This window comes from Pituophis catenifer, unplaced genomic scaffold (assembly GCF_029215685.1).
Source record: "Pituophis catenifer annectens isolate HBS135680 unplaced genomic scaffold, rPitCat1.0.hap2 SCAF_17, whole genome shotgun sequence".
Classification (NCBI taxonomy): domain Eukaryota; kingdom Metazoa; phylum Chordata; class Lepidosauria; order Squamata; family Colubridae; genus Pituophis; species Pituophis catenifer.
Window position 1 is genome coordinate 11,010,465 of NW_027256897.1, and position 21,257 is coordinate 11,031,721.

The 21,257-nt window shown below is 46.9% G+C and overlaps 1 protein-coding gene and 1 pseudogene across 1 annotated transcript in view; both read left to right on the forward strand.

The window, feature by feature from the left end:
* The first annotated feature begins 1,174 nt into the window (after positions 1 to 1,174).
* LOC139325580 (zinc finger protein 665-like) lies at positions 1,175 to 4,287 on the forward strand (annotated as a pseudogene).
* A 3,792-nt stretch (positions 4,288 to 8,079) lies between these two features.
* Positions 8,080 to 21,257, forward strand: part of LOC139325606 (uncharacterized) — an 84,543-nt gene continuing 71,365 nt past the window's right edge. Inside the window, 5 exon segments of the mRNA XM_070955531.1 lie at positions 8,080 to 8,109; positions 8,111 to 8,139; positions 8,141 to 8,306; positions 8,308 to 8,999; positions 9,059 to 9,065. Of these exon segments, the coding sequence (XP_070811632.1) occupies positions 8,080 to 8,109; positions 8,111 to 8,139; positions 8,141 to 8,306; positions 8,308 to 8,999; positions 9,059 to 9,065 (924 nt within the window).

Here is a 21,257-nt window from a genome sequence, read left to right on the forward strand (position 1 = left end):
GCTGAACCCCCAAGGCACATGACCCTCTTTTGGCCAAGTTCCAAGTGTTGAGGGATCCAGCAGTTAAAGGGACCCAGAAAGAAACCAAATTGGATCCTATCAAAATTGCTTGATTTTCTGCTTATTTTTTCCAACCATAATGTGTTGGAATGAAAGGAAATTCATTAGCAGGAACCATTGGCAGGAGGTTCTCATCCTTACGTCCTCTTTAACTGGAGATGGTCTCCTTTTGTGCATGAATTCTGAATTGTTACATCCAGGATCAAGAATTGTCCTGGATCAAATAGATTCCGTGTATTTGCTATTTAAAAAAACACTTGGGAATCACACATAGGGAGTTTATTTATTTATTGGAATCCTGGCTTTATTATTTTTACAAATAAGGCGGAGAAGACATGCAGCAAAATGGAGGGGAATATTTGCAGCTGAGGGTTGAACTGAGGGGTCTCTGGAGCTCTCTGAGCCCCCTCCCTTCTAGCTATGAGGAAGGAAGCTACTTTGGGCAATGAAACGTCTGCAAGAAGAGAAGCCCCGAGGAACCCCTCCCCCCCTCCCATCCAGCACAGCTTCCTCCTCTCTTCCCCCAACAACAACCCTGCGAGGTGGGCTGGACTGAAAAGGGAGCTTTTCAACCCTTGAACTCAGAGTCTCTTCTTTCTCCCCTCCCAGCCTTCATCCCTGCCTCCCTTTCAGAGGTTGCTATGAGGTCGCAGCCCCAGAAGAGCCCCTGACCTCCCCCTCCCTCAATACAGACCGGCGGGTGGGGGGGAGACCGGACCCCAAAGTTCAAGGGAAGCCCCCCTTCACCTCCGCGTAGGACCATAACAACCCTCTGCACTGCGCAGGCGCCCTCTGGCTGATTGAAGGAAGGCGGACGCCGATTGGTCGCTCTGGAGAGGGCGGCGATTGGGGCGGTCCCTCGGAAGGAACAGGCGGAACTTCTGGCGAAAAGGGAATGAAGCCTCCACTTCCGTAAATAAAACGGGCAACAAGAGAGCTGCCTGAATCGGCGACAGAGAATGATGCAGGTTTGGAGCAGGGGATGCTGGGAGTGGATAAGGCAGGCCTGGGAGCCCGAGGCCTAGTCTTGAGGGCGGGGAGGGAGACGGGAGGCTGGGAAGGAGGCAGTGTCTGCCTGGAGAAGGCCCGTGGGAGGCGGGGGCTTGGGCCTGGGCGTCCCCCGTGGGGAAGCTGAGGCAGCCGTGACCCGCCTCTCTTTCTCCCCTGCAGGAGGACGGAGGATGGCGGCGGATGCAGGAAAGAGGCGCCGCCCAGGAGGAGGAGGAGGAGAGCGGGCCCCGCGGAGCAGCCCTGCCCGGTCCTGGCGCGGCTTCCCCGGGAGACGGCGGGGAAAGGCCGGGGGGTTCTGGGACTGCAGGAGGGAGGAGCCCAGGGGGAGCCCGGGAAAGGCGGCTGCCTGGAGGGCGACGCGGGGAGGAGGAAAGGGGCAGAGACCCCAAGACGGGCCTGGAGGGCAGAGGCTCCTTCAGAAGACCCCGAAAGCCCCAAAGGATCCAGGAGGGAGGAAAGGAACATCAGTGCCCGGAATGCAAAAAATCCTTCAAAAGAAACAGAGATTTTCAAAGGCATCTAAGGATCCACATAGGAGAAAAACCTTATAAGTGCCTGGAGTGTGGAAAGAGCTTCAGTCGGAGGAGCAACCTTTATACACATCAAAGTATCCACTCAGGAGAAAAACCTCATAAATGCTTTCAGTGTGGAAAGAGCTTCAGTCAGAGGGGATATCTTTATATACATCAAAGGAGCCACTCAGGAGAAAAACCTCATAAGTGCCTGGAGTGTGGAAAGAGCTTTGGTTATAGCAGCGCCCTTTATAAACATCAAAGGATCCATACAGGAGAAAAACCTCATAAATGCCTGGAATGTGGAAAGAGCTTCAGTCAGTTGGGAAACCTTTATAAACATCAAAGGATCCACACAGGAGAAAAACCTCATAAATGCCTGGAGTGTGGAAAGAGCTTTGGTCAAAGGAGCACCCTCTATAAACATCAAAGAATCCACACAGGAGATAAACCTCATAAATGCCTGGAATGTGGAAAGAGCTTCCGTCATACCAGCACCCTTTATAGACATCAAAGGATCCATTCAGGGGAGGAACCATATAAATGCCTGGAATGTGGAAAGAGTTTTAGATACAAGACAAGCCTTAATAGGCATCAAAGAATCCATTCATTAGAGGAACCAGGTGAAGTCCTGATGTATGAAAAGACATTCAATCACAGTGGAAACTTTTATAAACATCAAAAAATCCTCACAGGAGAAAAACCTCATAAATGCCTGGAGTGTGGCAAGAGCTTTGGTCAAAGGAGCACCCTTTATAAACATCAAAGGATCCATTCTGGAGAGAAACTGAAGAAATGCCTGGAGGGCAGAGGGTCCTTCGGAAGACCTGGAGATCCCCAAAGGATCCAGGAGGGAGGAAAGAAACATCAGTGCCTAGAATGTGAAAAATCCTTCAGAAGAAACTACCATCTTCAAAGCCACCTAAGAATCCACACAGGAGAAAAACCTCATAAATGCCTGGAGTGTGGAAAGAGCTTTGGTCATATCAGCACCCTCTATAAACATCAAAGAATCCACTCAGGAGAAAAACCACATAAATGCCTTGAGTGTGGAAAGAGCTTCAGTCAGAGGGAACACCTTTATAGACATCAAAGAATCCACTCAGGAGAAAAACCACATAAATGCCTGGAGTGTGGAAAGAGCTTCAGTCAGAGGGAACACCTTTATAGACATCAAAGAATCCACTCAGGAGAAAAACCACATAAATGCCTGGAGTGTGGAAAGAGCTTTGGTCGTATCAGTACCCTTTATACACATCAGAGGAGCCACACAGGAGAAAAACCACATAAATGCCTGGAGTGTGGAAAGAGCTTTGGTGATACCGGCACCCTTTATAGACACCAAAGGATCCACACAGGAGAAAAACCTCATAATTGCCTGGAGTGTGGAAAGAGTTTTCGTCAAAGTAGCAACCTTTATAGACATAAAAGAATCCACACAGGAGAAAAACCTCATAAATGCTTTGAGTGTGGAAAGAACTTCAGTCAGAGAGGAGATCTTACACAACATCTAAGGATCCACACAGGAGAGAAACCTCATAAATGCCTGGAGTGTGGAAAGAGCTTCAGTCAGTTGGGAAACCTTTATACACATCAAAGGATCCATTCTGGAGAGAAACTGAAGAAATGCCTGAAGGGGGGAGGGTCCTTTGGAAGACCCAGAAAGCCCTGAAGGATCCAGGAGGGAGGAAAGAAACATCAGTGCCCTCTATGTGAAAAATCCTTCAAAAAAACCGACCATCTTAAAAGTCATTTAAGGATCCACCCAGGAGAAAAACCTCATAAGTGCCTGGAGTGTGGCAAGAACTTTGGTCATACCAGGAACCTTTATAGACATCAAAGGATCCTTTGGGGAGAGAAGCTGAATGAATGCCTCGAGGGCAGAGGATCCCTAGGAAGACCAGGGAGTTCACAAAGGGTCCAGGAGGAAGGAGAGAAATATCAGTGCCCGGAATGTAAAAAATCCTTCAAAAGAAATTACCACCTTCAAAGGCATCTAAGGAGAAAAATCATTCAAATGCCTGGACTGAGGGAAAAGTATCAGTTGAAAGAAGGACCATTTTTCCCATCAAGGAATCGAACACGGGGGAAAAACATATAAATGCCTTGAGTGTGGAAAGAGCTTTACTGATGGGGAACTCCTTCATCGACATCAATGGATTCACATGGGGGGAAATGCTAAATATGCCTGGATGTGGAAGGACCTTCAGTCAATATATGTCTGAGTAATTCAGTTGAATAAGTTTTTTAGTCAAGTGTGATTAGACATACAAGGAATTTGCTTCCCATGCAGAACCTCTCAGTGTACATGCAAAGCAACAGAATAATGATAACAGAAAATCAGCAGGTAGGCAGAAACTGGGACAAGTAATGGGAGCTCACCCTGTTTCAAGGCACTAGGGATCCGAACTGCTGAACTGCCGACCTTTCGACAATCTCAGCGTCATAGCCACTGAGCCACCGCATCTCTTTGCTATTTAATAGTGTACTTTTATACAAAAGTATGAAAATCATCACAATCGTAATCATGTGGATATACAAACATAGATAATATCAATCATTATGGTAAAAAGAAATATCTTCCATAATGACATCAATTGGTAACCATCAAAGTATTTATTAATCCACTTTAAATCTTTCTTTTTTTTATTGAAAAGTTTTATAAGAAATACAAACAATTTTCTCCCCCCCACCCTTACCCCTTCCCCACATAATAGAAATTGTACATTTTCTTATACATAAGAAATCCTACATTAGGATTAGCATTAAAATAAGACATTCTAATTACATTCGGAGTTGCTCTTCTTCTCTTTCTTCCCTCATTCCACAACAAACCTTCTTCTCCTCCTCCTTTCTTTCCCTTCCCTCCCTCCTCTTCTCTCCTACTTTCTCCTGCCTCCTCTCCCACCTCATCCTACTTCCTTTCCCTTTCCCCCACTTCTCTCTTCTTTTCCTCCTTCTCGCCTTCACTCCTACTCTTGTCCCCTTCCCTTCCCTTCCTCCTCTCCTTTCTTCCATTCCTTTTTGCTCTCCATTGCAGACACCACATCGGCCCCCTGCAAGAGAATGAGAGAGAGAGAGACAAAATGAAAGAGAATCAGAGAGAGGGAGAATCAGAATGAGAGGGAGAGAGAAAGAGTGGGGGAGAGGGAGAGAAAGAAAGAGTGGGAGAGAGAAAGAATGATAAAGAGGGGGGAGAGAGAAAGAGAAAATGAAAGTGGGAGAGAAAAAGGGAATGAGAAAGAACGGGGAAGAAAAAAAGGGAGAGAGAGAAAATGAGGGGGAGAGAGACGGGGAGAGAGAGAGAGACAAAATGAAAGAATCAGATTCAGAATGAGAGCGTGGGGAAGAGACAAAGAGGAAGAGAATGAGAAAGTGGGAGAGAATGAGTGGGGGAGAGAAAAAGAATGGGTGGGGAGAGAAAGTGAGAGAAAGGGGAGAGAAAGGGTGGGAGAGAGAATGGGGGAGAGAAAGAATGAGAAAGTGGGGGGAGAGAAGGGGAGAGAGAAAATGAGAGAGTGGGGGGAACGAGAATGGGGGAGAGAAAGAATGAGAGAAAGTGGGAGAAAGAGAGAAAGAGAAAGAGGGGGGAGAGAGAGAGAGAGAGAGAGTGGGGGAGAGAGTGGGAGAGAAAGGGAGAATAAGAGAGAAAACAGTCTTTTTAGCTACCTCTGCTACTTCCATCAACGTTTGCAGCCATTATTGTCCATGGAGGGAATTAGAGTTTGATCATTTGCTTATTGTACTGAATATTATATTTGTTCACCCTGTAAAGAAAACCACATGACCCACCCCCTAAGCAACCATTTTTCCTTTGCTGAAATTACTTGGTGATTTGTATTTGCATTTTCAGGTGGGCAAAGAAGCCCCTTTACAAAGGTAAAAGTCTCCCAGAGTGGAGGAAATTCAGCTCTCTTCAGCTCCACACCAAAGTGGGACTTCCTGGGTTTAGAAGCAACAATCCCACTCGATTAAAAACGATCAATCACGAATTAAAATCAACCAGGAAGGGAGCTGGGTGTTCTCTGGAGCACATCTTCGCCCAGCTTCCCTTTGCTAAGAAGGGAAATGGAGTGGAAGAATTGGCGTTTCCCCCCCTTGCAATACAACTCTGATGAATTGGCTGCAAATAGAGGGAAATTTTTCCAGAGCCCAGGAGCCCTTCTGAAGACTGAAGGCATCTTCACTCTGACAACTGACAGTAACTGGCAGTTTAGATTGCATTCATGAGGTCATAAAGCCATCAGAATTCCCAAGGAGGTGACAGGTGCCTATCAAACCTCACCTGTTCTACCTTTTCTACATACAGCCTTGCCAGGCAAATGTCTGTAGGAGGCGAGCAAACCAATCACTAAAGCTGCCCGTTTCTCACAAAAGGCAGACTGTTCGATGTAGACTGCCCCTTTCTAGGGAAGCTCCACTAAGACTCATTTATACAGCCTCAGGTCAACATCCCATTGCATTCCCTTTCTGTTGCCATGTTGTTTTGTGCTTTGTGCCATCATCCCAGGTGAGCTCCCTCCATTACTTCTGCTTAGGTGAGGCACCTTTTCCTGAATCCCAAAGTAATACAGCAATCCAGGACAGAAAGCAAAATCCCGTCTCCCTTGAACCACTTCTGCAAAAACAAAATACTGCATAGCTTAATGATGCTGAACCCCCAAGTCACATGACCCTCTTTTGGCCAAGTTCCAAGTGTTGCGGGATCCAGCAGTTACAGGGACTCAAAAAGGAAATGTAAGGTCCCAAAATATACTTGAGTCACCAGAATGCCAAAGAGAGAGACTCAAGACGAGGCTTGCAAAAAAAAAGGAGATTTTATTTATGGCCAAAAACAAAATACTGGGTGGGACTATATCCAGAACATGCAGATACAATGCATGCGAGGAGAAGGTATGGCGTCCTTTTACACCCTCACAGACATCAGCTTAGTACCCAATTCTGGCCTCCTAGTTTAGCTTTGTGTATTCCTTGTTGCCCTGCAAAGGAATAGAAGCCTCCCAATTAGCCTTATCTCTTCCTTTGTTCTCCCAATTGCTCATTTGGCCCCCTGGGCTGCAGGGAACAGATCAAAGGTGTAAGTTAGAGCTGAAGTGTAAATTATCCCTCGGATGATGATGTCTGCAGTTCCAGCTGAGATGCCTACCATGCTCTTAGATGGCAGGAGAAAAACAGGAAGAAGATGGATATGGGTTCAGACCAAATGGCAGGAACAAATGTTTGACAAATACCAGATACATTACAGAGGCCTAATAACAGAATGTGTTTGTTACAGGAGATACAAATACAAAGGCATAAATGTATTACAGAAACCTAATGGTTACAGAATCTAATATACCAGAATATCATATTCTAGTATTACTTATTATATCCTTATTATTGTTTCCCTTCAAAACCAATCCTCTGGATCCTCTGAAAATTGCCTGATTTTTCTGCTTCCTTTTTCCAACAATTATGTGTTGGAATGAGAGGAAATTCACTAGCAGGATCCATTGGCAGGAGATTCTGACCCTCCAGTTCTCTTTAACTGGAGCTAGTTTCCTTTTGTGCATGAATTCCAAATTCTTATGTTTAGGAACAAGAATTTTCCTGCATCAAATAGAGGCCATGTATTTGCTATTTAAAAATACACTTGGGAGTCACACATAGTGAGTTTATTTATTTACTGGGATCCTGGCTTTTTTACAACTAAGGCGGAGAAGACATGCAGCAAAATGAAGGGGAATATTTGGAGCTGAAGGTTGAACTGAGGGGTCTTTGGAGCTCTCTGAGCCCCCCTCCCTTCTAGCCATGAGGAAGGAAGCTACTTTGGGCAATGAAACGTCTGCAAGAAGAGAAGCCCCGAGGAACCCCTCCCCCCCTCCCATCCAGCACAGCTTCCTCCTCTCTTCCCCCAACAACAACCCTGTGAGGTGGGCTGGACTGAAAAGGGAGCTGTGCAACCCTTGAACTCAGGGTCTCTTCTTTCTCCCCTCCCAGCCTTCATCCCTGGCTCCCTTCAGAGGTTGCTATGAGGTCACAGCCCCAGAAGAGCCCCTGACCTCCCACTCCCTCAATACGGGGGCTGCAGAGGGGGAGGAGATCAGACCCCAAAGTTCAAGGGGAGCTCCCCGCCCCCCCCCCGGGGAACCATAACAACCGTCGGGACCGCGCAGGCGCAGTCCAGGTGATTGAAGGGAGAAGGACGCCGATTGGTCGCTCTGTCGACGGTGACGATTGGCAGGAGGACCCCTTGGGGCGGATCCTCCAAAGGAAGAGGCGGAGCTTTTGGAGAGAAAAGGGCGTGAAGCCTCCACTTCCGGAACTAAAACGGGCAATGAGGGAGCCTCCTGAATCGGCGACAGAGCCAGGATAATGCAGGTTGGGCGCAGGGAATGCTGGGAGCTGAAGTCTGGGAGGGTCTCCCCAGAGAAGGGAGGCTTGGGATCCCGAGGCCTAGTCTTGAGGGCAGGGAGGGAGACGGGAGGCTGGGAGGGAGTCCGTGTCCACCTCGGGAATGCCTGGGAGGCCGTGGGGGGCTGGGGGTCTTGGGCCTGAGCCTCCCCTGCGGGGAAGGACGCAGCCGTGACCCTCTTCTCTTTCTCCCCTGCAGGAGGACGGAGGATGGCACCGGATGCAGGAAAGCGGCGCCGCCCAAGAGGAGGAGGAGGAGGAGAGCAATCCCCGCGGCGCAGCCCTGCTCGGTCCCGGCACGGCTTCCCCGGGAGATGGCGGGGAAAGGCCGGGGGGCTCCAGCGCTGCAGGAGGGATGAGTCCAGGGGGAGCCTGGGAAAGGCTGCTGCCTGGAGCGCGATGCGTGGAGGACGAAACGGGCGGAGACCCCGAGCTGGGCCTGGAAGGTGGAGGCTCCTTCCGAAGACCCCCAAAGCCGCGAAGGATCCAGGAGGAAGCAAAGGAACATCAGTGCCCGGAATGTGGAAAATCCTTCAAAAGAAACGACCATCTTGAAAGTCATTTAAGGATCCACACAGGAGAAAAACCTCATAAATGCTTTGAGTGTGGAAAGAGCTTCAGTCGGAGGAGCGACCTTTATAAACATCAAAGGAGCCACTCAGGAGAAAAACCTCATAAGTGCCTGGAGTGTGGAAAGAGTTTCAGTCGGAGGAGCAGCCTTTATAGACATCAAAGGATCCACACAGGAGAAAAACCACATAAATGCCTGGAGTGTGGAAAGAGTTTCAGTCAGAGGAGCATCCTTTATACACATCAAAGGATCCACACAGGAGAAAAACCTCATAAGTGCCTGGAGTGTGGAAAGAGTTTCAGTCAGAGGAGCATCCTTTATACACATCAAAGGAGCCACTCAGGAGAAAAAACTTATAAATGCCTGGAGTGTGGAAAGAGCTTCAGTCAGAGGAGCCACCTTAATAGACATCAAAGGAGCCACTCAGGAGAAAAACCTCACAAGTGCCTGGAGTGTGGAAAGAGTTTCAGTCGGAGGAGCACACTTTACAGACATCAAAGGAGCCACTCAGGAGAAAAGCCTCACAAGTGTCTGGAGTGTGGAAAGAGTTTCAGTCGGAGGGGATATCTTTATACACATCAAAGGATCCACACTGGAGAGAAACCTCATAAATGCCTGGAGTGTGGAAAGAGCTTCAGTCAGAGGAGCAACCTTTATAGACATCAAAGGGTCCTTTTGAAGAAATGCCAGGAGGGCGGAGGGTCCTTCGGAAGACCTTTAAGTCCCCAAAGGATCCAGGAGGGAGGAAAGAAACACCAGTGCCCTGAATGTTGGAAAACCTTCAAAAGTAATGGAGTTCTTCAAAGGCATCTAAGGATCCACATGGAAGAAAAACCTCATAAGTGCCAAGAATGTGGAAAATCCTTCAAAAGAAACGACCATCTTGAAAGTCATATAAGGATCCACATAGGAGAAAAACCTTATAAATGCTTTGAGTGTGGAAAGAGCTTCAGTCACAGCGGCACCCTTTATACACATCAAAGGAGCCACTCTGGAGAAAAACCTCATAAGTGCCTGGAGTGTGGAAAGAGCTTCAGTCGGAGGGGACACCTTTATAGACATCAAAGGGCCCTTTTGAAGAAATGCCTGGAGGGCGGAGGATCCTTTAGAGGACCTGGGAGTCCCCAAAGGATCCAGGTGGGAGGAAAGAAACATCAGTGCCCGGAATGTGAAAAATGCTTCAAAAGAAACGACCGTCTTCAAAGGCATCTAAGAATCCACTCAGGAGAAAAATCATACGAATGCTCAGAATGTGAAAAATGCTTCAAAACAAATGAACAACTTGAAAACCATCTAAAAAACCACTCAGTTGGAAACCCACATCAATGCTTTGAATAACGATATCAGAATAACAGCAGTGGAAGGGATCTTGCAGGCCTCCTAGTCCAACCTCCTGTTAAAGGAGGAGACCCTCTACCCTTCCAGACAAGTGGCTGTCCACTCTTTCCTTCCCACCCACGTTTATTGTTTTTATATCAAAAGTTCCCTTTCTATACTGAACATTGTGTTCTCTAGGTAAAGGTTTCCCTTGCATATATGTGCTAGTCGTTCCAGACTCTTCCTGGTCACGTGGCCGGCATGACTCAATGCCAAAGCCGCGTGGAACGCTGTTACCTTCCCACCAAAGGTGGTCCCTATTTCTCTACTTGCATTTTTACGTGCTTTTGAACTGCTAGGTTGGCAGAAGCTGGGACAAGTCACGGGAGCTCACCCTCTTTCGCAGCACTAGGGATTGGAACTGCTGAACTGCCGACCTTCCATTTTTGTAAGAAGAAATATCTTCCATATTGACATCAATTGGATAACCATCGAAGTATTTACTAATCCACTTTAAATCTTTCTCATGTAATCCACATTTTCTCATATTTCCACCATCTAACTTGTTTTCCTCGACTGACCAAATAACTCCCATCCCATATAATATTCAGAGTCTTTTTAATTTTAAACGTTAACCTATCCATTTCTGAACATTCCGGTATTTTTTTAATTATATTCTCATCCATGGGGGTTTCTTCATTTTTCCAGTATTTTCCAGTATGTACAATCCTAGCTGCTGTCCAAACATGTAGAATTAGATCTGTATTACCTTTATTGTAATTTCCTGGTAGCATGCCCAACATCTCAGGCTTTAGGTCTATGTGTTGTTTTATCATAGCTTCCAGCCATGTATGGATTTTATTGCAAACCTTTTTTGCTCAGGGACATGTCCACCAGATATGATAATATGAAACAGGTATTTCAACATTTAACAGTAAATGTTAAATGTTGTATTTGTAAATATTCGCTATTTACAAATACACTACGCTATATCTGTAAATATTTGTAAATATTCGCTATTCTTGCAGGTGAAAACTGGCATCTATACAATATTTTATAAAATTTTTCTTTATACGCTGTTGATATTGTAAGCTTGTTTCTATCCCATAATTTCTGCCATTTATCTAATTCTATTGTATGCGCCAAAATTCTTAGCCCAAGATATCATTGTTTCTTTTACTTGTTCTTCTTCCAATTTAATACTTAATTATTATATATCCTTTTAGTTTGAACCAAGTGTCTATTGTCAAAAACATCCGGTGATGAAGCAGCCACCACTTCTGAAGGCAGGCTGTTCCACTGGTTAATTCTCATCTATTGGAACAGTGCTATCATGTCACCCCTCGAACTCCTTATCTCCAGACTAGCCATATCCGGTTCCCCCAACCCTTCTTCATGTGCTTTAGTCTCCAGGCCCTTCATCAGCCTAGTTGCTCCTCTTTGCACTTTTTCCAAAGTCTCAACAACTTTTTGCAATGTGGTGACCAACCTTGAATGTAGTATTGAGGTGTGGCCTTACTAAGGTCTTATAAAGTGGTGCTAAAGCTTCAGGTGACGTTGATTCTGTGCCTCTGTTTGTACAATCAAGGATTCCCCAGCAAGAACCACCCTTGAGAAAAGGCCGAGAGCAGAGAAGGAGACGACTGAGGCAAAGTCTAAGGAAGGAAGTTAATTCACAGCAAGTTAAACGGAGTGTGTGATCCTGTTGCCTCAAATTGTAACCTTCATCGCTAATTTAAAATGACAGATAATCCTTTTTAACATGGCCATCTACACCTCTTTTTTAAGTTTAAGAATGCATGTTTTCCCCTTCTTAGCCAAGACTCTTTATTTGGTGTGTGGGAAGTTGCTGTTTCAGCAACTACACAACGGGGTCTTCTGAGTGTCTTTGAATACATCTGCAACTTTCAAGAAAGACACAAACCCAGCTGGGAAAGACTTAACACGTCCATTTGTCACGTGGAGAATTTTATCTGGAATCAGTGTTTCCTGCTCTTCAAACTTCACAAGCAATCGGTGCATTTTATTGTTTGTGCTTTCAATTTTTTATTAGTTTATCATAGCATGAAATACCAAATATAAAGAAAAATACAAGTAAAGGTAAAATAGTGGAGGAAGAGAGAAAAGTGTAGGGTAAAGGGAGCAGCATTAATTTCCCCGGCTCCTTTTGATGCAGTAGAATAAACAACACAAGACTTCAACTTTTTACTTTTATATAATACATACCTTCTGTAGCATCAAATCTAATCGGCAAAACTCAATATCAACGATTTATTTTTTTCCCCACCATAAGCACAAAGTCCAAATGTGGTTTCCAAGTTGTTGGGACAGATTCAGTCCGGATTCTTATAGCCTGTGTCAGCACAGGTGAACTGAGAATCCAGGGCGTGCAAACTAGCATGAGCAAACTGCAGCTGGCATAGCAAGCTAACAGGATGTAGCATAAGTGAGCTAGGCGAAGTATTCACATGTGGTCGCGTCTATAGAAATGTGTGGTTAGAGCTTAGCAGGAAATGTACTTTATGTTTCTATGCACATATGTAACCCATCTTCCGATATGTAACCCATCTTCTGCTTACGCAAACAAGTACAATAAAAGAGTACGCTAGGAGCAACTCCTGGCTGACTCGCCCCGAGAGCGATCTGGTGTCAGTCTCCTGATTACTCAAGATTTGGACTCCGTGAGTAGCCCACCAGTTTGGGGCGAAAAGCCACAACTGGTGACCCCGACGTGATTCAGTTCATTCAGGACACGTCGCCTGACGGCCTACTACTCACTCGTCTGGAATAGACCCCTTGTCTGGAATAGACCCCTCGTGCACAATTAGGTGAGTATGGGACAGAAATTATCTAAAACCCAGGCAGCGCATCTGGAAGAATTAGATATTTTAGTCAGGAAAGCAAATGTGATACAAAAGGCAAATGGAACTACTGCATATCCACTAAAGAAAAAGGATATCCGACTTTTTCTCCATTTCCTTGGTGAGAAATGCCCCGCGTATGCAGAGGAAGGACGATTAGAATTTAATACGTGGCGCCGAATGGGCAATTGGCTACATGAGTCCCCTAGAGCGCCCGCCCACATACTAGGAACCTGGAAAGCCCTTATGGCTATGGTCACCTTATTTTATGGCCCCAAAACAGCCCACATGATAGACCCTCCCGCATACGAAAAATGTATGAAAGAATCAGATGACCAACCTAGGGAAAAGGAGAATAATCCTCTACCCCCAGCGTTAGTCTCTCCCACTGCCTTGCCACACCAAACAGTGGCGGCAGTTGAGGTACCTGTTCAATCCGCCCTTTCAGCGGGTCTTCAACAAGCAAGACAGACAGGACAATTGGAAATAGAAGACCTTGAGGGCCTTTCTGGTCTTCAGGCATATCCTATTGTCATGATCGATGACCCACAAAGTGCAGGCCAAAAAATAAGAGGACATCAAATGATAGATTATAAAACTGTCAAAAATATGAAAGAGGCAATTACCCTGTACGGAATATCGAGTCATTACGTACAGGCACTCTTAAAATCATTTGCACAAAGTTTTCAAATTATCCCAGAAGATTGGAAAAATCTGGGCAACATGTTGTTAACAAATGCTCAGTATTTGGCATTTGAATCTCACTGGCGCAGAGGGGTGAGAGCCGCCGTGGCCCGGGGCCCCTTACCCGCCGGCGTCACCGCCGACCATCTTTTGGGAGAGGGACCAGTAGCGACGGTGGCTCTCCAAATTCCCTCCCCGGTCGCCATGTACCCGTTTTTAAATGACATTGTTCTAACAGCATTCTCTAAACTAGAAGATACAAAAAATGTGATCAGCTCTTTTGCAAGTGTTAAACAAGGGCCTCAGGAGCCTTATTCAGATTTCATCAATAGACTTACTCAAGCTATTGTTAGACAAATAGATAATGAAGCAGCTAGAACAGAATTAACAAAGAAGTTGGCAGTAGAAAATGCCAACGCTGATTACAGATCTATCCTGAAAAATGTTGTAATAAACCCTGAGGCAAATCTGCCAGAATTTTTAGAAGCCTGCAGAAAAGCAGGCACCACCACATATCAAATGGAGGCATTAGCAGCAGCCCTCCAACAACAAGGGACAAGACCCAAAACAGGAAGTTGTTTTAACTGTGGCAAACCTGGCCATTTCAAGGCAGAGTGCCGTGCCCCGGGGGGGGGGGGAGGCCACCAAGCAAGGGGACAAACAAACCAACCAAAAACGGTTTGTCCAAAGTGCAAAAAGGGATTTCATTGGGCAAAAGATTGTCGGTCCTCCAAATCGGGAAACGAGTAGTGGGGCATTCAGCTAGCCCTGCAAAAAAGGCTGAAGTAATGGAGGACGAAAACACCAAAAAAATATATTCACATTCTTTCGAAATGGTGGCTTTAGAAACAACTACTTATGTTCTCCCCTCCCATGTATATATAATGCCCATAGGCCCGCGCCTCCAGCTGCACCTGCCTCCAAACCTTCCTGTCCTACTTTTCCCTAATGCAGACCTCGCAGAGCAAGGAATTATGGCCTCTCCTTTTCTTCGCTCCTCTGAAACTCTGCACGATCTCTCTTTAACTATCACTGTAAATAGTCCTACTTCCATTAAAGAGGGAGAGGTAGTTGCTACCTTGATCTTACTAACGGACGCCTTTCCGCAGGACATTTGTGCTTTGGATCTGCCTTTGGCTCGCGCTCGTCCTACGGCTTCATTTTTCTTTAATAACCGGCAGTTTTCTGGCCTTTTAGACACAGGGGCTGATGTATCTGTTATAAAACAAGAGGAATGGCCAAAAGAGTGGCCTACTCAATCTGCCCCTTCTGTACGAGGAGTGGGAGGGGCGCAAGTCGCTAGAGCCAGCTCTGAATGGATTGAAATCACATCTCCTTCATCAACAATTATCGCTTATATAAAGCCAATTATATTACCTTTGCATATAAACCTGTGGGGAAGGGACCTTATGTCCCAGTTACAGGCTAAATTAATATTGGAATAAGCAAATGGCTAAGGAATTCATACTAAAACTGTCCCTGACCTCAAACACCCCCGTTTGGGTGGATCAGTGGCCTTTGACAAAAGAAAAACTAACTCTTTTAAAGTCTCTCATTGACGACCAATTAAAAGCTGGTCATATTGAGCCATCGACCAGCCCATATAACACCCCAGTCTTTATCATTAAAAAACGGAGCGGTAAGCCCCGCCTTCTTCATGACCTACGGGTCATCAACACTATTTTAAAACCTATGGGGGCACTACAATGTGGCACCCCAAACCCAAACTTGATCCCCTCTGATTTTGATCTGATGATCATTGATCTAAAAGACTGCTTCTTTTCTATACCCCTACATCCAGACGATAGGGAGCTTTTTGCCTTTACAGTACCTGAGCTTAATAACTCCCAACCCTCTTGTCGTTATCAATGGAAAGTTCTGCCCCAAGGTATGCTAAATAGCCCTACTATGTGTCAACACTATGTTTCACAGGTGTTGCTCCCCTACCGTAAAAAATATCCTACTTTCTTTATTTATCACTATATGGATGACATATTGGTGGCCGCCCCCGCCCCTAAAGGGACGGTATTGGCATCTCTCCCATGCCTTCAACGCATCCTGGCCACTGGAGGGTTGTATATAGCCCCAGAAAAGGTACAGAGCACCCCGCCATTCATGTACTTGGGACACAAGATGCTGGCTTCGCATGCTGCCCCTGCGTCGCCAAAGATCTTTCTCCCAAATCCCGTCACACTCATTCAGCTCCAGCAATACTTAGGGTCCATCAACTGGATTCGACCATACTCAGGATTAACAACCTCTCAATTAGGCCCTCTTTTTTCGGCTTTAACCCAAGGAAAGCACCCTTCGGATCCCATCTCTTTAACGCAATCTCAATTAGACACCCTTGATCTTATCAATGAAGCCCTAGGTCGACGATGGGTGGATCGAATTCAATCAAATTGTCCTTTTGTTTTAGTCATAATTAATACAGAAGGGTTGCCTACAGGACTCTTGGGGCAGGTGACAGACCCTTCATTGAAAATTGTAGAATGGCTTCACCTCCCCCATATGCCTAGAAATTCTATTACTCCCCGATTGGCTTCCTATTCCCAGTTGATTGTTAAAGGACGCTCTCGAAGCAAGGCCTTAATAGGCCTCGACATTTCAAAAATTTTTCTTCCAATGCCTTTGACTACCTGGGAGGCCGCCTTCCAGACATCGGACCTGTTGCAGGCGGCCTTGGTGGAATGGCCAGGCACTCTTTCCTGCCACCCCCCCTCCGATCCCCGTATTCAGTTTCTGAAAACTATTCCTTTTAAATGGAACTCCCCCTGCCAACTCCTTCCCATTCCTCAGGCAATTACAGTCTTTGCCGATGGGAGCAGGATATATGGGGCCTGTGCTTGGCAGAAGGACGGCCAATGGAAAACTAAAATCACCCCCCCTCAAAAATCCGCCCAGCGTGCTGAGTTATACGCTACCCTCTTAGCTTTTGACCAATTCCCCACTGAGTCCTTCAATTTGATTGTCGACAGCCTCTATGTCTGCCAAATTGTGTCTCACATATTCGATGCATATTTATCCCCCTCAATTGAATCCTCTCTGCTGTCTCTGTTTTTGTCTTTACAAACCTTGATTATGGCTCGCCAGCACCCTTTTTACATTTCCCACATCCGCAGTCACCAGCCGTTTCCTGGCTTCATACAGGAAGGTAACACTGTGGCTGATGCAGCTGCCGCCACAGCGAAAGCTGATGTATTTTCAGTCCTTGATAACAAACCGTCCCCTTGGGACAGCCATGCATATTTCCATCAAAATAAAAAAGCATTAATTAAGCAATTTGGAATCACGGCCGTGGAAGCAACTGCAATAATTAACCAGTGTCCTGCTTGTAGCAAACAAGCCAAGTCCATCCCTATGGGAGTAAATCCCCGTGGTCTAGAGGTTTGCCAAATTTGGCAAATGGATGTCACCCAGTACTCCCCTTTTTCACCCTGGAAATATTTGCATGTATCAGTGGACACATACTCAGGCTTCCTTATGGCCACTCCCCAGAGAGGGGAGACAACCAAACATGTCATCAATCATTGTATTCGGACTTTTGCATCGCTGGGACGCCCAAAAGAATTGAAAACTGACAATGGCCCTGCATACACCAGCTCTGCCTTTGCAGATTTTTGTACACGATGGGGAATTACTCACAAATTTGGAATTCCCTATAATAGTCAGGGCCAGGGGATAGTGGAAAGGGCTAATCAGACCTTGAAAAACGCCCTGGAACGATTTGACCTAGGGAAAGGACCCCCTAGCCTCCCAGCAGTGCAAGACAAGTTAAACTTGGCTTTGTATACCCTAAACTTTTTGAATGAGACAGGACAACCACCTACGACGGCAGCTCAACGTCATTTCTCTTCACCCCCCTCTCCTAAAGCTGCAAAACCACAAGTCTACTATCGATGTCTCCCAGAACCCGACTGGAAAGGACCGGCTGATTTAATAACCTGGGGTAGAGGATATGCTGCAGTTCAGTTGAAGGATAAAGTCCTGTGGGTCCCGGGAAGGTGTGTGCGACCATACCACATGACCTCCACGCCACCATCTTCGTCCCCCGCTTGAGACAACCGCCGTGTCAGATGTGTTGGTTTTGCCCTTGCCCTTGCGATTCCTGCTGCTGTTCCCATTGTATTGATTGTGTTCTGTGTATTGATTGTGACCTTATTTGTGACATAGTTGTTATCTGACTGTTCAAAGGGGGCTTGTAATCTCCTCAATTTCACAATCTTCAATCCGGAACATTTCATCTCCCAATGGGGCCCGCAATTTGGTATTCGAATCTGCGGTTCTGGTAAGGACCCAGGAACTCTCATCTACCTTCGTCTACTCACCATGTCAGAAACTGGCCATGATCTTCAGCAGTACTTCTTCCGGGACTTCTGGGAAGAAACAAAAACCCCTGTGGACATTCCGCCTGTTGCTGTCAACACCTTTCAAACCCTCGTGGAAACTATAGCAGAGGTTTTAAATGTTACCAATTGTTACATATGTGGCGGCACCAATATGGGAGAACAATGGCCATGGTTGCCGTCTGAATGGAATATGTCTATCCCTTTTAATCTTACTGCCTTTAATGTTACTTCCCCTCTCAAACCACCATACAGCAGATGGCCTTTGAAAAGTGCCCTAGTTGCTGAATGGTGTTTGCAAAGAGAAAATAATTCCTCCCCCTCCCTGGGCCACACGGTGTGTCAGTCGACTCTACGACTGAATGCCACAGGCTCTCAGGTCTGGCCCGCTAACGCTATGCCTCCTAACGCCTCCCATTGGATTCCCCTGTGGAACCAATGGCTAAACTATGGTTTTCCAGATCCCCGAATAGCCCCTGCAGGCCTATACTGGATCTGTGGAAAAACAGCTTATTCCGTTCTGGACCCTTATTGGAGCGGGTCTTGTACATTGGGTACTATAAGACCCTCCTTCTTTATGCTCCCTCTTGACAGTGGCCAGTTCCTTGCCCATACCGTGTACAATAGAAAGAAACGATCCTTATACGAGATCGGGTATGATGTCTCACAAATCAAAATTGGAAACTGGAAAGATGATGAATGGCCCCCTGAGCGTATCATCCACTATTATGACCCCGCCTCATGGGCTGCGGATGGAACATATGGCTACCGTACCCCCATTTATATGCTAAATAGAATTATCAGGCTACAAGCGGTGTTAGAACTTATCACTAACGAAACTGCTAGGGCCTTCCGCCAGATTGGAAAAACACAAAGGCAACTAAGAAATGCCGTCTTCCAGAATCGTCTAGCATTAGACTATCTCCTTTTAGCTGAAGGAGGGGTGTGTGGGAAATTCAATCTCTCAAATTGTTGTCTAGAGATCGATGACAGTCACAAAGTATTGACTGAGGTAGCAGACAAAATTACCAAATTAGCCCATGTCCCTGTTCAAACTTGGACTGGCATCCTGGATACTGGGGGGTTTCTGGGTGGCCTTTTTCGCAATTGGAAACAAGCCGCGCTAATGCTAGGAGTCATCTTGCTGGGATTACTTATGCTACCCTGCCTAATACCCTTGCTCAGGTCCCTGATACAGAGTATAGTGGATAGCACTATCTCAAAAAACAATGCGTTGCTACTGGAACACAAGGAGCAAAGAACATCCCTACTGGGGTGTGACAGTACCGAACCCCCGGACGAGGGCGACACTGTCTCTCTTGCTGCCTCTGTAAGCACGGAAAAACACATCTGTATGGCCTTTCCTTCGGACGAAGAAGAGGAAGAGTCATCCGTGCCTTAAAAATAAAAACAGAGGAGATGTTGGGACAGATTCAGTCCGGATTCTTATAGCCTGTGTCAGCACAGGTGAACTGAGAATCCAGGGCGTGCAAACTAGCATGAGCAAACTGCAGCTGGCATAGCAAGCTAACAGGATGTAGCATAAGTGAGCTAGGCGAAGTATTCACATGTGGTCGCGTCTATAGAAATGTGTGGTTAGAGCTTAGCAGGAAATGTACTTTATGTTTCTATGCACATATGTAACCCATCTTCCGATATGTAACCCATCTTCTGCTTACGCAAACAAGTACAATAAAAGAGTACGCTAGGAGCAACTCCTGGCTGACTCGCCCCGAGAGCGATCTGGTGTCAGTCTCCTGATTACTCAAGATTTGGACTCCGTGAGTAGCCCACCAGTTTGGGGCGAAAAGCCACACCAAGTAGAAACAAAATTATGTCCTTTTCTGTAATCGGTCCGTTTAGCTACCTCTGCTAACTCCCATCAACTTTTGCTGCCATTTGTCCAGTGGTTTGATCATTTGCTTACTGATGTGTCACATTTACTGAATATTATATGCATTATATTTCTCTACCCTGTTTAAAAAAAAACATCAACATTAGACCTCTTAATCAACAATTTTTGCTTTCCTTGAATTACTTGGCGATTTGTATTTGTATTTTCAGGTGAGCAAAGAAGCCAGTTTACAAAGGTAAAAGTCTCCCAGAGTGGAGGTAATTCAGCTGTTTTCAGCTCCACTTTGTAACTGGCAGTTTAGCTTGCATGGATGAGGTCATAAAGCCATCAGAATTCCCAAGGAGTTGATAGGTGCCTATCAAACCTCACCTGCTCCACCTTTTCTGCACACACGAATCTCAGGCAAACCAGTCACTAAAGCTGCCCATTTCTCATCTTTTTGCACAAAAGGCAGAATTTTGGAGGTAGACTGCTTCTCTCTAGGGAAGCCCCCCCTCCCCCCAATTTTCCATACTCCTGTTCCAACATCCATCGTTCAACTCCCTCTATTATTTCTGCTTAGGGGCTGATGCCCTTTTCACCCAAAGGAAATATTGTGAAATGCTGCCACGTTCGAGGACATAGAAATTCTCCCCCTGAGTTTTGAATTTCAGGCATTATTTCTCATCCGGCGATCCAGGCCAGGAAAATAAAATCCAGCCTTCCTCGAATAGATTTTGCCAAAACAAAATACAGTATAGCTTAAGGGATGGGTGAGGTTAGCATCGGGATACACCAGAAGAAGGGCAGGGGGTGGGGGGAGAATAGGAGGGGCAGGGGGTGGGGGGGAGAAAAGAGAAAGAGGGGCACCAGAAGAAGGGCAGGGGGTGGGGGGGGAGAATAGGAGGGGCAGGGGGTTGGGGGGAGAAAAGGGGCCAAGGGGGCACCAGAAGAAGGGCAGGGGGTGGGGGGGAGTATAGGAGGGGTAGGGGGTGGGGGGAGAAAAGGGGCCAAGGGGGCACCAGAAGAAGGGCAGGGGGTGGGGGGGGAGTATAGGAGGGGTAGGGGGGTGGGGGGAAAGAAGAAGGGCAGGGGGTGGGGGGGGAGAAGAGGAGGAGCAGGGAAGGGGGGGAAGAAGAAGGGCAGGGGGTGGGGGGGGAGAATAGGAGGGGCAGGGGGTTGGGGGGAGAAAAGGGGCCAAGGGGGCACCAGAAGAAGGGCAGGGGGTGGGGGGGAGTATAGGAGGGGTAGGGGGTGGGGGGAGAAAAGGGGCCAAGGGGGCACCAGAAGAAGGGCAGGGGGTGGGGGGGAGTATAGGAGGGGTAGGGGGTGGGGGGAAAGAAGAAGGGCAGGGGGTGGGGGGGAGAAGAGGAGGAGCAGGGAAGGGGGGGAAGAAGAAGGGCAGGGGGTGGGGGGGGAGAAAAGAGGAAGAGGGGCACCAGAAGAAGGGCAGGGGGTGGGGGGGAGGAGGGGCAAGGGGTGGGGGGAAGAATAAGGTCAGGGGGTAAGGGGGAGTATAGGAGGGGCAAGGGGTGGGGGGAAAGAAGAAGGGCAGGGGGTGGGGGGGGAAGAGGAGGGGCGGGGCAAACGACCCCACATTCCGCCAATCGCCATTCCGCCCCCTCCTCTCCTTCAGTGGCGGGGGTGGGGTGGGGCAATCAGGACTCC